Here is a 14,830-nt window from a genome sequence, read left to right as displayed (position 1 = left end):
ACGGAATTAATAAACTGCACACACTTCAAATCAGATGGGAAGTAAATTGCATAGAACAGCATCTTAGCTTTCAGTTTCCTTCACTGTCAGGACTTGATTCATTTATTTCAAACACTAAGAAGTCTATAATGATGAGATGTTTACAAAGAAAGAAGTGAATGGCGGCATGTACGAAAGGCTGTGCACTTCCACAGTTTGTCAACATTTCTTTCTTATTATTAACTGAACATCTTTCTCTCTCATCATTGAGCAAATGTTAAAAACATGGAGGCAGTCACTTCTGAGACCACAGAAATCATATGAGGGCTACTAGAAATCCAAGGAAGGATGGGACAAGTATACTTATTGTATCTTTCCGTTTTTCTCCAGAACTTCAAATTACTTACTAGGGTTGAGACCAAATGGTCCCACCACTTCACAACTTTCTTTGCAGGCAGTGAAAGGAGGGGATGTTCAATTTTTTCAAGGTGGTGGGAAATTGCAAGGTAGGAGAGTAGCTATTCACCCTTAACTAGCCTTGCCCTTTTCTTTCTCCCCCCCCTCCACTTTTTTGCTGCCACAACCTGTGGTTAGCAGCAAATATAACACTTTTTCAGTAGCTCATGAACCACCATTTACTTTCCTCAAAACTGCATAGAAGCAGCATTGTTCCAGGGCAATGGCTGGCTGACTCCTTACTGGCATCTTTTGGTCTTTCATTAGCATTTTTCTACCAGCCAAATTCTTTAAAAGGTATTCTTTTTTTAAAGGGGGGCACTTTACAGATGTTTCAAGGACAGAGTTTTGGTACAGAGTATAGAGGCCTGGAATGAGACTCTAGCCTATTGATCAATGCACTTACATCACTCTGGAGGTCATGTGCTTGCTTAGCATGCTTTAGGTTCAGCTGTTCTGGGTCACAGGTATACTGATGCAGGTGCTGCCTGTAATTGACGTCACTTATCAACTGTTGACTTTTCTTTGCATGGATAAATCTTGGCTGGTCAATGTGGCTCTTGAACTGTGCTCTGTTTCTGACAAAATCCCTCTTGTATTGGTTGTCACTCTGGAGGTAGCCCATCTTGAGAAAGTGCCTCATTTTTGGATCATCATTCACATTGCGAAATCCAATCTGATGCCCCCTATCCCTCAGGAAGGCCTCTCTGTATCTGAACTGCAGAGTAGTGAGACAGAGCAAAGACAAAAAATAAATAAATATTCCCTTATTGTAGTATTTTAGTATAGAGAGCTGTGGCTTCTATACAGTGGTACCTCGGGTTACAAATGCTTCAGGTTACAGACTCCACTAACCCGGAAGTAGTACCTCGGGTTAAGAACTTTACCTCAGGATGAGAACAGAAATCCTGTGGTGGCAGCAGGAGGCCCCATTAGCCAAAGTAGTACCTCAGGTTAAGAAAGGACCTCCAGAACGAATTAAGTTCTTAACCAGAGGTACCACTGTAACTTTGCTAAATCAGAGTACTAGCATCTACATTCAGAGGGCAGAGTTGCCTTGTTGGAGTAATTTTTAATTGGAAATAAATGGTCATTGGATTTACAGAATATACAGAGTTTTATTATCAATAGCATACTTAACAATGAATACATTAACAAGCATGTGATGAAATGGTGTAAGACAGCTTGCACAGCTCAAAAAATGTGACCCATGACTGATGCTCCATTAAATCAATGAGACTTCAGAACTTGAAGCTCATTAATTCAACAAAATGTATGTGCACCTAAATTCATCTGGGCTGCACTCTGGCTTTCTACTGTAGCAGTTCCAGATTGGCCTGAAAGAGTTTGAGTGCATGTTCCTCAAGTCTTTGGATACAAGTGTCTCCATTTAAACTGCAAAGGAAAAGTCATGGGTTGCATAGGGGCCTGCCATTCCAATAATCTTGTAATGTGATCCTAAGACTGAATCTTGAATACATACATCACTGGCAATGTCTCTGGAAGCTTTAGCCGTCTGGAAAGGGATGGCATCCAGTCTGAAATCATAGCCAGCTGCCCGTGTCTCCTCCGAAGATGTTTTATAAAGTTTCTGCAGGAAGGAGTTAAGAAAGATTATGCCTTAGTTTATAAGTTTTTTGTTCTTATAGTGATAAATATTTGATTCTAATGGGATCATTTGTGTCTGGGCCAGCCATAAAGGCCTTTAAGATTTTCTGACTGCCCTGCAGCCCTTCAACATTCCCACCTACAGAATAGTGTACATTGGTCAGAGTCTCATTGGTGGGGAGTCAAAAATACCCAAATTGAGATTTTGTTTTGCATTTCATGCATACATTGATTCCAGCTTATTTGGTCTCTGTTAGACACTTTGATGCATCAGCCACATCAATATTGCATCGACACACTGCCCCTATTCTGTCTTTTGAAACATCTCCTAGTAGCATCTTGGGTTTTACAGTGTAGGAATGTCAGTGCTACAAGTCTCCACTTTTTGTTACTTCAAGCATTTCTAATGCTTTCTGTGCTAGCTCCATACCCCTGATGGTTTCATCAACTAATCTAAAATAATGAGCTGCCGGATAAAATATTGGATATGATTTGTATGAATAAGATGCAAATTTTGAAGATAACAAGTCTCATTTCAATCCCAAGGGTTTATTTCACAGTGTCTGAAGTTATTGTGATACTGCATCATTGTTCTGCCCAAGAGATGTTTCTCAAGTTTAGCCAGTCAGCTTAGGAGAAATAAATAAATAAAAAAAAATTTTGTACACAGGTGCAAGGATGATATTGAGCAGAGACATAGCCTACTTTGGCAAGGGTCTACTTTGGTTAGGGCACATCCTCTAAAACAGCGGTTCCCTAACTGTAGCCTATGGACCACTGGTGGTCTGTAGGCTTCATTTAGATGACCCATGGTATGTCTGCATTAAATATACATATTAATTTTCGATTGTATTTTTATTGCTTATTTTACTTCTTATGTGGTATTTTATTGTATGGCAGTTTGAATTCCATGGAATGCAAGTTGTAACACAATCAAATACAATGTAAGAAAAAAGCAAAAACAAAAACAAAACCATACAGCATCTAGCACAGCACGTAGAAATCGCTACAATAAGCAGGAAAAATCATTAAGTGGTCTGCAAGCAATTTTTAAATGGTCTGTGAGAAAATTAGTTTGGGAATGACTGCTCAACATGACAGTAGGTAATAATCCCAGGCCTCCAACTCATATTACTTACTGACCAAATAATGTTTATTTACTATGAGACTGCGATAAAAATGTACCTATGAAGACAATGGAGAGTAGAAATGCAAGAAATGGGACATCCACACTTCCCAGTGGGGTTGCAACTTCTGATAAACATACTTAGAGCACCTGATCAAATTCTTGAATTATTTCCTCCCAGATCCAGGGTCCCATAATCATAACAGTAGAATCCAAAATTATCCCAGATGAGATAATATGGGAGGCATTCCATCCAAAAATGACCACAGGTGGCATATTTAAAGGGCAAATCCAGATAAATTATTAAATTTATTTAGAATAATCAGGGTATGAAAATTTGGAATAACAAGCCCTTTGGGGTGGAAGGGAATCAGGTGGGCCAAGTCACACGACTGCCTGGAAGAGCCGTGGTTCCTCCTCAGCTGTGTCATAAGTCCAAATCTGGAGTGTCTCTTGCCATGTGAGCTTCTATCTTGCAAGTCCTAGCCATTTCCTGTCTCTTCCTCTCTCTCTTTTTAATCTGCCAAAGCTTTTACCTTGCTGTTGCAGATCATTCTGTAACATGGGTTCTTTGATCTGAAACCCCATGCATCATTTTACTTTATCACAGTTTGCACAGCTTTTGCACTCATCCTCACACATTACATTCATTTGATTTACAGCTATCTTTGCAGTTTTACAAATACCAATGTGGTTTTTGTGTGTGTTGTAAGGTCAGTCTCTCTCAACAGCTTTCTGTGTGTGGCATCTGATCCAATTGTATATCTACCAGAAACAGTTTCATTTTTAATGAGAGGCCCCCAACTCTTCCATCTCCCCATGCTCTCCCTGGCTGTTTCAGTTCAGATACATGCTGATCCATTTGAATGTTTTGAGAAGAAACGGTACATATCAGACTTACAACTGTGACATTCATCTGTGCATGGCAATACAGTTCTAACTGCATGAGCAATACATCTCACTCATTCTTTTCTTCTAACAGGAGAGTAAAGGTTTGTCAATGCACAATGCTCTTTCTATTTTGATTTCCAGTAGCTGACTAAATGCACCTTTTAATGTAATTTAATGAAACATAATTCCTCTAAAATTACCGTAATTTGTGCATGAAATAAAATTGCAAATAAATACACATGAAACGACTATATTCCTTTTCCAAACAATGCAACCTAGGCTTATATATATATATATATATATGTGTATATATATATATATATATATATATATATATATATATATATATATACAAACTGGAATTACTGAGACAAGTGATGCTCGGACGTATTCCTGGTACGTATGAAATCAAAATACAACTAATTGTAGCTAGGTTCATTCACAAAACCCATCACCTAAAATGAAAAGATCTATCACTTACATCACTGAGATGGAGCGCATTGAGACGTGCCCTTATGAAGTCAGGATGGTCAGGAGGCAGAGTATATTCGTGCATGGATTCCAAGTGTGCGGCTCGGTACAGCCTCTGATAAACCAAATGACATTTATTACTTTCACAATTTCTACAACAATAACAAAAATATGTTTTCAGCAAGGGTTACAATACACAATGCATTTAATATTAAATTATGCCTATGCTTATTAAAGGTGCCTTAAAACAAGATGACGCGGGTGGTGCTGTGGTCTAAACCACTGAGCCTAGGGCTTGCCAATTGGAAGGTCGGCAGTTCGAATCCCCACGATGGGGTGAGCTCCTGTTGCTTGGTCCCTGCTCCTGCCAACCTAGCAGTTCGAAAGCACGTCAAGCACGAAAGTGCAAGTAGATAAATAGGTATTGCTCCGGCAGGAAGGTAAACAGCGTTTCCGTGCGCTGCTCTGGTTTCGCCAGAGGCGGCTTAGTCATGCTGGCCACATGACCCGGAAAAACTGTCTGCGGACGAACACCGGCTCCCTCAGCCTGTAAAGCGAGATGAGCGCCGCAATCCCAGAGTCCTTCGCAGCTGGACTTAACTGTCAGGGGTCGTTTGGGAACCACTGCTCTACACCATAAAAAATGCTTAACTTACATCATTGCACTGAAGGTAGCTATTTTTAGCATGGAGGAAGTCCAGAGAATCGGTCACTGTGGTGAACTTGAGACTATCTGGTTTCTGACGATACTTTGTCTATAAGTGGAATATAAAACATGCAATAAATAAATAAGATTGGAGTCAAAAACACAATATTTCATATGTGTGACAGCAGATGTAGAAATAATACATAAATGTGTGTTTTATTATGTATTGCATAGGATTATTTTTAAAAAAAAAAACCATTTAAGAAACGTTGAGAGAATGTTTGTTCTATCTATGTATCTGCTGAAATAGCCTGCCCAAAATAAATGCATATATAATTTGACTATATCAGGAGTTCCCCAGTGGATTTGGTTTTGTCAGAAGGATATACAAACGGGAAAATGTCATTTTCAACACTTTACTGTGCAATTGTCCAAAATGATTCCAATATGTTATGGCAGTGATGCACAGAGAAAAACATATAGTTTTGACTTGGCAAACATAAATCTGTACCCAAAATGTCATCCTGTTATATCTCCAATCTACATTTAGGACATTTTCTCTGTTAATAAGTTATGCTGATCACGATAGAATCACTCTCCACTGACTTTGCTGTCAGTTTCAAGTATGCAGTTTTCAAAACTATGTTATCAGCTGCTTAGCATTCCATTGCCGAGTCTGCCGTCTTTATTTATTGCTATGTGTTTTTGTTGTTGAGAGTCTCCTGTTCAGGGTAGAAAATATGCAGCAGGATGTCACAGGTGGACTCCTATCTTGTGTACTGCTCTTTGGTAACGCACAACCGTTGTATAAACAGGCTCTCACATCAAAAGGAAATGCTAAGCTACATCCATAAGTGTCATGTAACAAGGAGCCTTGATGGTAAACAATTCCTACAGACGTACCATCCCATGAAAGATTTATCAGTACCTCACTGATGAGTTCTCCAGCCTTCTTTACATTCTCTATCTGAGGGGATCTCAGAGCCACCCAGCTAACCCCCTTCATGAAGTTCAGGTCTGATTTGTAGCGAAACTGTCAAACAAAAACAAAACAAACTTAGACTTCGTCAGATTTTTATATATATTTTTTGTTTTTGGCCTAGCGATGACTCCTCGAGTGGTATTAAAATTTTTGCCTTGTCTTTTCCACGCATACATCATCTCATTGAGCAAAGCTTCTTTGCATTCATCCATTCCTTTTGGAATTAAATAATGCATCATATACAAGATACAAAAGGAGCTCCCACAACTGAATCAACATAACCGTAAGCAAGAAGTGATGCCACCTATTGGTACTGAAACCTGCACAAAGCTATTTTAAGAGGAAGGACCAATTCAGGGATGCAGATTATTCTGCGCAAAATCAACACAAGTATTCGTAACTTGGCTTCTCAGCTGGATTACAATACTGTGGTTGCTTCTTATTAAAAGTGGAGATTTTACAGCAAGCTAAAAGAAATTGGGGTGACAACTTAATCCATATGCTAGATGTTGTACAATGTGATTCAATAAGATTACCAGAAAGCCCTTTCTCAAGAATTCCATTGATGGGGCTCCTTAAGTGTATCCCACCCTCTACCTGTGGCCTGAAGCCAAAACTTGGGATAGTTAAACTGTCGGCAGCATATCCTTTTTAAATATTCTGTCTAGTAGTTAATATCCAAGTGTAAAAGTCCTTGTCTCTATCAAAGAAGAGCAGAAAGAAGTTTGAAGCACCTCTTAGTGCAACAGCTAAACCTCATGTTAATGGGTGGCTTTATAGTTTGGGATCTCCCAGTTTCTGCAGCAGATTGCCTTTGTCTCACCTCAGGAAAAGAAGAAAGGCAATTGGTACATTTGTTACACTTAGAGGAAAATCCAACAGGGATTCTTCCGTTTTCTCGAAGGCTTTCATTGAAGAGATAAAGCATACAGAGCTCTTTCAAGTTGCCTTTTGTTGCAATATAGAGTTGAGTCTTACAGTAAAGTAAGGCAAACAGGTTGCAGACACGCTTGGGCTTTGATCGAGGCCTAGGTTCCCATCAATGGCATTTCCACTGTTCATCTAGACAAGCTTCTGCGATTGGTTTTGAATGGAACAATAGCCTCCCCATAACATTCTGAGCTCAATTAGCAACAGAATCCCGAAAGCCATGTAGGCATATGTGGGATTTGACAGGCACATTTTTGAAGCAAACTGTTGTCTTTCTTTGTCACTCATAGCAATCCACGGCATCGGTTCACCGTGCACCCCCCTTTTTTGGCTAATCACAGTCACAAAAATCAAACAGGCCATCACCTTGTGAGTACTATTTATATTAAGGTCCATGCAGTATCTTTCTTTACCTCGCTCTGCAACAGGTGGGCTCTCTTGGCCCACTTCATCTTCAAGTCTTCGGGGAGCACTGTATATTCATGCAGCCTCTTCCTGTAATCCTGGTCACTCGCTAGGTTCTGGGCCTTCCTGGCATGGACGAGGTTCACCATGTCCAAAGGCAGGTGGTACTGAGAACTGGTATCTCGGGATCCTTTCCTGTACTCTTGCTCACTCTGTAGCTTTGCAGCATACAAGCAGTGGAGCAGGTTGGTATCACCCAAAACGCTCTTGGCACCTATGTGCTTCCCTCTCTCCTTGACAAAGCTATGCTTATATTGAAGCTGCAAAAGGAAAGGAAATGCTGTTTAGCTTGCATTCATGCTTTTTAGATCCTTTAAAAGTAGGCATTATGCCTAGGTAACAGTGAGATAGAGAGAGACATGGAAAAGAGAATTAGCAATGAAAAATTCAACACAAGAGACACATGCAATTCACATTACAGGTCTATCTTTCCTTCCTTTGCATCTTTCATTCATGGCTCTGAACAACCATATTCCAAAACAGAACACCCCCCCCCTTTACATGGTCTAAAGCTGAGCAAGGATAGTTTAGAAAATATTTGGAAGAAGAAAGAGTTTTGCCATTGTTATAAGGCTGGATCACGCATGCATGTTTCTGCATGGCCATTGTCACTGCAGCATAATTTTTTTTAAAAAAAATCAACCGTGGCATTAAGGAGGTATTATGTTCCAATGAACATAATACACTGTGGCCCAGGGTGCCCTATGTATTAGTGAAAGTGGTATCGCTGCAGCCAAAACACTAATTATTTTAACGGATGGATTGGGTGATATGGGACATACCATGTTCAGATAAACATGGAACAGCCAGGACTGAAGAAGAAGAGTTTGGATTTGATATCCCGCTTTATCGCTACCCGAAGGAGTCTCAAAGCAGCCAAAATTCTCCTTTCCCTTCCTCCAACAAACACTCTGTGAGGTGAGTGGGGCTGAGAGACTTCAAAGAAGTGTGACTAGCCCAAGGTCACTCAGCAGCTGCATGTGGAGGAGCGGAGATGCAAACCCAGTTCACCAGATTACGAGTCTACCGTTCTTAACCACTACACCACACTGGCTCTCACTGGTTACTGGATGTAACTTTCCCTACAGTGAGACAACAGTTCGAGAGTCAACAGACAGAGTCTGACATTCTTATGGAGTTCTCTCAACAAACAAGTTTCCCATTGGACTTTGGTAGCAGCAATGGGCTCAAAGCTGGCAGCCCTATGTATGCACACAACTTCTGGTGTTGCTCGGCACAGCTAGGACTGAACCTCAGGGCTAAAGTCTAGGGCTGTACCACATGACAACCCAGAGTATTGTTGATGACAGAGGCAGCAGCAAACAGGTTCAGCATCAGCACCTAGGCTGGCATAGCCATGCAGGGCCCACCAGAGCAACTTCTATTTGTATTATTATTATTATTTTTAAAAAACATTTTATACTGAGGCGACATCCAGTTAGGCATGGACATGCTTAAAGAGCCTCATTTTAATATTTTACATTAAGCGATATTACGTATTTTTTCTTATAACAAAATGGGGCTCATTCCCAAATACAAGCAAGTAGCATCAGGAGGAAAGAAGCTAATATCATTTTATGTCTGCAGTCATGGCGGTGATATGATTTAAGACAGTTTGTGTGTTGTTGTTTTTAATGCAGAAATGCTCAGAATATATCTTTATATTTTGTTTGGTATTTTACTGTAATGTATCAGGAGTTGTGAGGCATGGGCTGCAATGTGTGGAGGGGGAGAAGAGAAACGTTAATTGTGTGCTTCACAACTGAGGTAACAAACATGGTCATCTAAAACCCCCAACCCCCACGCAATACCCTTAAGTCCATAGTCTAAAATCATCTAGATGTACCACTGTTTGGTGCAGCCTAAATGCTTGATTTTCTAAGGGATTTTGCATAAAAGTTGAGAATTACCTTTGGCTGCTTAGTATCTCTAAATTCATTGGTATAAAATGAATGCAGAGAGACATCCAAATAGATACACCAATACTCCGAGCCCTTTCATGCATGCTTAACTTTATTTTTCTTTCATTGCCCCTAATTGCTTTGGTGGACTATTCAAGGAAATAAAGGAATGGATTAAATATTTGCATAGACAGGTATTATTTTGGATACTTTGGATAAATTAGAACTGAGTATCCAGAGATACTTTTTCCTTCTCCAATTCCCATCGCAAGATCTTCAGCATGCCTTGGCTTCTGATTAACAGTGACTCTTTTTTTTTTTAATTCACACAAAGAATCTCATTCATAACTAATATATTCTGTCTCACATCCTTGTCTCACATGATTATGGTGCTGCTTTAATTCGGTATAATCTGCTTTAGACGATGTATTACATGAAGTTAACAAAAATCGGGCAAGATGGAAGGCTGCATAATTCAACTCACATCACTGGCAATTTCTCTTGAGGCCTTGGCAGTCTGGAAAGGGATTGCTTCCATTGTCAGCTTGTAGCCTTGAGCGCGGAGATTATGCCAAGACTCCCTGTATTTTGCCTAAAGTGGAAATGGCAACTTTAAATTTTAAAATGCAAGTAAATTGACAGAAGGAACCTTCCCTTGGTTGTTGCATCGAGTTAGCAAGCACGTCTAGATTTTCTTTTTCTTTTCTTTTTTACTGTATTGTAGGAAGCCCCAATCAAAGCAAATACAGTCACAACAATGCAATTAAATAATGACAACCGTTTGGGCATGGTATTGTCCTTGCAGAATGGTAAGTGCCAACGGCTCTGTAAGCAATGACGACTCAAGCGAAGGCTTGACACAGGGCAAGTGAGGAAGCCATGGCCAGCTTCTTAATGCAAGGACCCCTGTACATCATGCCAGTTCCTCACAACAGTAAAGGTGGGATCTGAATCAGGGGAAGGGGCCAGGAGGGAATCTTATTGTCCTCAATTATTGCATTCTGTGCTGGCAGGAGGATTCTGCCACCATAGCTGGAATTTGGGTTGGACATCACAAAGAGAGTCCTTAGCAACCATATAGCCAATATGACAACATGGAGCTGCACTGGATCTTGAAGATACTGGAGGTGTACTACTAACCCTCTCTATCATCCGAAAGCTACTAGGTAAGTAAAAAAAAACCTGCCTTCTTCTCTCCTTGCTTGTCCTTTGGCTAGTGCAGTCTCCATCCTCTCATGTCAGGTTTATTTATATACTCTGAAATTGCTGCACTCATTATTATTATTTATTGAATGTATATACTGCCCTATACCAGGAGGTCTCAGGGCGGTTCAAAGAATAACTGATACCATATCATAATTATAGTATCATTACAATATCATAATTCAGATTACTACAAAAACTATCAATGCAGTCTTCAATTTCTAGCCACACATTACACCAGAAGATGTTTACTGATTTATTACCTTTATATACCAACTTCATCTCAAGGTGGTGTACATGGTTCTCCACCTCCCTATTTCATCCTCACAACAACCTTCTGTAAGAGATGGTGACTAGCCCAAGGTGAGCTTCATGGTTGAGTGGGGATTTGAACCCTAGTCTCCCAGGTCATAGTCCCAACACTCTAAAAGTCACCATTTGTTTACCCGACAAAGCAAAAATCATTTGCAGAACTCAGCACCACCAACAACACAAATTAATTATGGTGCCCATATGATAGTGCAATGAGAATGTTTTAAAAAACCACAGCTGAAAGCAACAACACCCTCCCAGATTCATCCAATACTGAAAAACAAAAATTCAGCAGCAAATATAAAATGCAATTAAATTCATATGTTTCAGTCAGATGACAAGGTAATATCTTACCGCTCTGAAAAGTCTTAATAAACTATTAATCAACTTGAACGCTCTTAAAGACTGCAAAATACAGTCTTTGTGGTTGTACACTTACCACGCCTACAATAGGAGGGATGCCCATTGATTTCAGGGCAAAAGAGGGGTAGGATAGCATAGAGCCAAGCACTTGCCTCACTGAGATTGATAGCGTTTGTTCTCGCCCTTTCAAATTCAGGCAGGCCCAACGTCACGGTGCAGTGATGCAAAGTGTCCTCCCCTGCTGCCTTGTAGAGGCGCTAGGATAGATTTAAATGAAAACAAATATTTACACTAGCATACTGGATTTCTTTCTTTTTCTGAGAAATTGTCTGACAGTGCAGCTCTGTGCGCATCTACTCAGAAGCAAGTCCCATTAAGTTCAATGGGACTTACTGTCAGATGTCTGTGTACAGAACTGCCATCTTGCAGAGTTGAATGTTTCACCGTAAAATTGTTTTGCCTGAAAAAGTCTAGTCACAGAGGATGCATATTAGCTGAATGTTTTTGGAGCCCAACTCCCATCAGCCCAGCCGGCATGGCCAACTGGACAGTTGATGAGAGCCCAAGAGTAGCTGGAGGGAACTAAGTTGTCTACCCCAGGATAAATGATTGCATACAGACATCTCTATTAACATTCACGGGTTTAAAAAGGTAAAAAAAAAAAAAAGTGTTCTTAAGATGCACAGGGTTCAATAGTGCATGGCAAATATCTAAAAAGCTATATAGCCCAGCTAAGGTCGACGCTGTGATAAAAGAGGCGCCCCTGCTTTTCTCTCATGCAGGGTGGGCGGCTTACCAGCAGTTCCCGCACACAATCCAACATGGCTTCTGATGCTGATAGAACTACTTGCTTTCAAAATAATCTGGGGCACTGTTGTAGTCCATCAAAATGCTTTAATTAACTAGTCTAACAGATGCCACAAAATGAGTTGCTGAGGGCTACAAACCGACCAAAGCAAGGCTGGCTTGTGTCAAACACTGGTATGAGCCAGCTTCAAAATCAGACTCTGAACTGGCAATAATAAATAGAGCTCTGATGGTGGAGTATGTTAACGGGTAACATCCCGTTAACTCTTAGAGCCTTATTTGATGACATCTCTAGGAACATTCAATATTGCTGTGAAAAATGCCATGGACATTTTTTTTTTTTTTTAAAGGAAGTTCACAGTTTGGGGCATCTCAGCTCCCTCTCTTTTTTTAATGGCATGATGAATTTGCAAGGCCATCTGTATGTTTTTGAAAAATCAGAAACAAGATTCTTGGCCTCAGGTGCATTAAGTGGGTTCCTGAACGAATTATTTAGCAACCATCATGATGACTGTCCTTCTTGTATGCTCCTTCTTTGCATTTCTTTGCATTGTGGCTGCTTTCAAGTACAAAAAGAAAGCCAGTTGCATGAATTCATATCAAAGGGCTGCTCTGATTTTTATTTTATTTTTGCCGTTGTTTTGTTTTAAAGGAGCAAATCTGATTGACAAAATGATACTAAATGTTTGTCCAGGAATAATAAAAAATGATCTAACTACGCTAAAGGATAAATCGATGATGCCTTCTTCTCCCCTTTTGATGTATTATATTTCTCAGAGCCTGCTTCCCTACTCCCTCCTCAGCTCATTGCATTTTAAACAGCATATTTTCTGATCCACGTTAGCAGAGCCTACCTCATTAGCAATCATATTGCTGAATTTTGCATGAAGGAGGCCAGGAGAGTCTGTCACCGATGTGTACTTGAAGGAATTCGGCTGCTGACGGTATTTACTCTGAATTCACACACAAAGGAAGAGGAATGCAGAAGCTAAGTTACATTTTGAGATAAGGACATTGTATTTTTAATGCTCCTGGTGATTTAGACTTTACAATGGGGTCAGCAAAAAAAGATTGGTTCGGTGACCTCTATGCCAATTTAATCCCATGCTCCCAACTCACTGCTGGATCCATGTCTATTTATTAAGTTCGGCAGAGAACCCATAAATGCAAGGACCAGTTGGCAGTACCACTGCTGAAGTGTGCTCGCGACCTGTCTCTGAAAGGTGGTTATGGCAGAGATATATGGAAAGAAGCAGGCATTTTTAGCTTCTGGGATATAAAAAAAAGTGCTAAAATGATAGGGGCTGCTTTAACTATATTGTATTATGCATTGCCCTGGAATCTGTTCAGATGTAGGATTATTTTTTAAAAAATAAATTGAATGAGTAATTAATAAAATGAAAATGAACTGCTCAAGTGCAAGCTACCTGGGCCAGGGTTGAGTCTCAATATGAGAAGAATGTTTTATGTTGTGAGTTACATTTCCACAGCCACACAGGCGCTGCTATGTCAAGGTCGCTGTTGAAGGGCCGGAAAGGACTTTCCCTGCATTGGCAGGTTTCACCTTTCCTGTAGCAATATGTCACAACTTTGGTGGTTGCAGGCCTTGAGCGGAATCCTTTAGTCATCTACATAAAATAGGGGGGGCATGGGGCGGTGACCCCCACCCCCATTGCGGCAGCGATACCAGGGTTCCCGTTAAAGGGGTCTTAGGGGGAGGCCTTGGCCATACGCCCAGAGGCCGTCATTGCCGCCCCCCCTCCAGCGGCGGCGAACAGGGGGGCGGGCTATCTGCTTGAACATATGTTCTCCAGAGCTAGCCCAATCCCCACACATGCTGGATAACCCTGAAATTACCCAGAACCCCGGCTGGGGGGCTGGGAAGGATAAACGCCCAATGCCTGTGCCAAGGTCTCCCTACATCTGAATCTTAATAATGTTGTGGCCAATTTTAATCCCACAGAACGTTGTCCTGTGTCGTTATTTCCCTCAGGGGCTGCCCGGGGTTTTGGGGGGACTCCACCTGACCACGCAATAGAGAACGGCAATACAGAAATAGAAATACACTATTTCCCACTGTGTACTAACTAACTATGTCTGGTAAGCCCATGGCTGATAGGGTGCAATGAGCTTGGGAAGTGCCTTCAGGCCAGGTGGCCTGTTCAGCAGTACTTTTTGTGTTTTGTTTGAGATTTTTAAATCTGTGTACTTTTATTCTGAAAAGGAGAAATTCTGGCTTTCATTACAATTACTGTATCAGCTTTTTGAGAATGCAATGAGGAACTTGGTTTCAGCGAAGTTAGGACTATGTCACAGAGATATGACTTGTGAGCCCAGACAGAAAATGATGGCAGGTAACAGCAAAGAGGGAAACCTAAGGAAATTCCTGACCAGAAGTATAATATTGCTTAGCTAAAACCAATGGGAATTTTGCTCTTCAACAAGGTTCGTGCGAAGCTTGAACTTGTGTGTGTTTGTGTGTGGTGTCCTCTGCAAAAGAAAGAAGTCCCAGGAACAAAAGAAACATATGTGATCACTGGAGACAAACTCAGGGCCAAACTAGATGTGATGAGAGTTAATAAAGAAAAGGAAAAAGAAGAAGGGGAGAAGAAGAAATTCTCTCTCCAGCCACTTATATGGAGCCACCTGGGTTTTGAGAAATGTGATTCTGTGTCTAATAACAGAACACA

The 14,830-nt window shown here is 40.7% G+C and overlaps 1 protein-coding gene across 1 annotated transcript in view; it reads right to left on the bottom strand.

Annotated features, from left to right (window-relative positions):
- Window positions 1-14,830, bottom strand: part of NRAP (nebulin related anchoring protein) — a 66,540-nt gene that overhangs the window by 1,842 nt on the left and 49,868 nt on the right. The window contains exons 32-40 of the mRNA XM_033149635.1: window positions 12,995-13,093; window positions 11,486-11,590; window positions 9,940-10,047; window positions 7,503-7,814; window positions 6,106-6,210; window positions 5,188-5,286; window positions 4,542-4,646; window positions 1,919-2,026; window positions 842-1,153 (exon numbers count right to left, since the gene is read on the bottom strand). Of these exons, the coding sequence (XP_033005526.1) occupies window positions 842-1,153; window positions 1,919-2,026; window positions 4,542-4,646; window positions 5,188-5,286; window positions 6,106-6,210; window positions 7,503-7,814; window positions 9,940-10,047; window positions 11,486-11,590; window positions 12,995-13,093 (1,353 nt within the window). The remainder of the gene's footprint in view (window positions 1-841; window positions 1,154-1,918; window positions 2,027-4,541; window positions 4,647-5,187; window positions 5,287-6,105; window positions 6,211-7,502; window positions 7,815-9,939; window positions 10,048-11,485; window positions 11,591-12,994; window positions 13,094-14,830) is intronic.

The sequence above is a fragment of the Lacerta agilis genome, chromosome 5 (assembly GCF_009819535.1).
Source record: "Lacerta agilis isolate rLacAgi1 chromosome 5, rLacAgi1.pri, whole genome shotgun sequence".
Classification (NCBI taxonomy): Eukaryota; Metazoa; Chordata; class Lepidosauria; order Squamata; family Lacertidae; genus Lacerta; species Lacerta agilis.
This window is presented reverse-complemented; position numbering and strand designations above follow the sequence as displayed.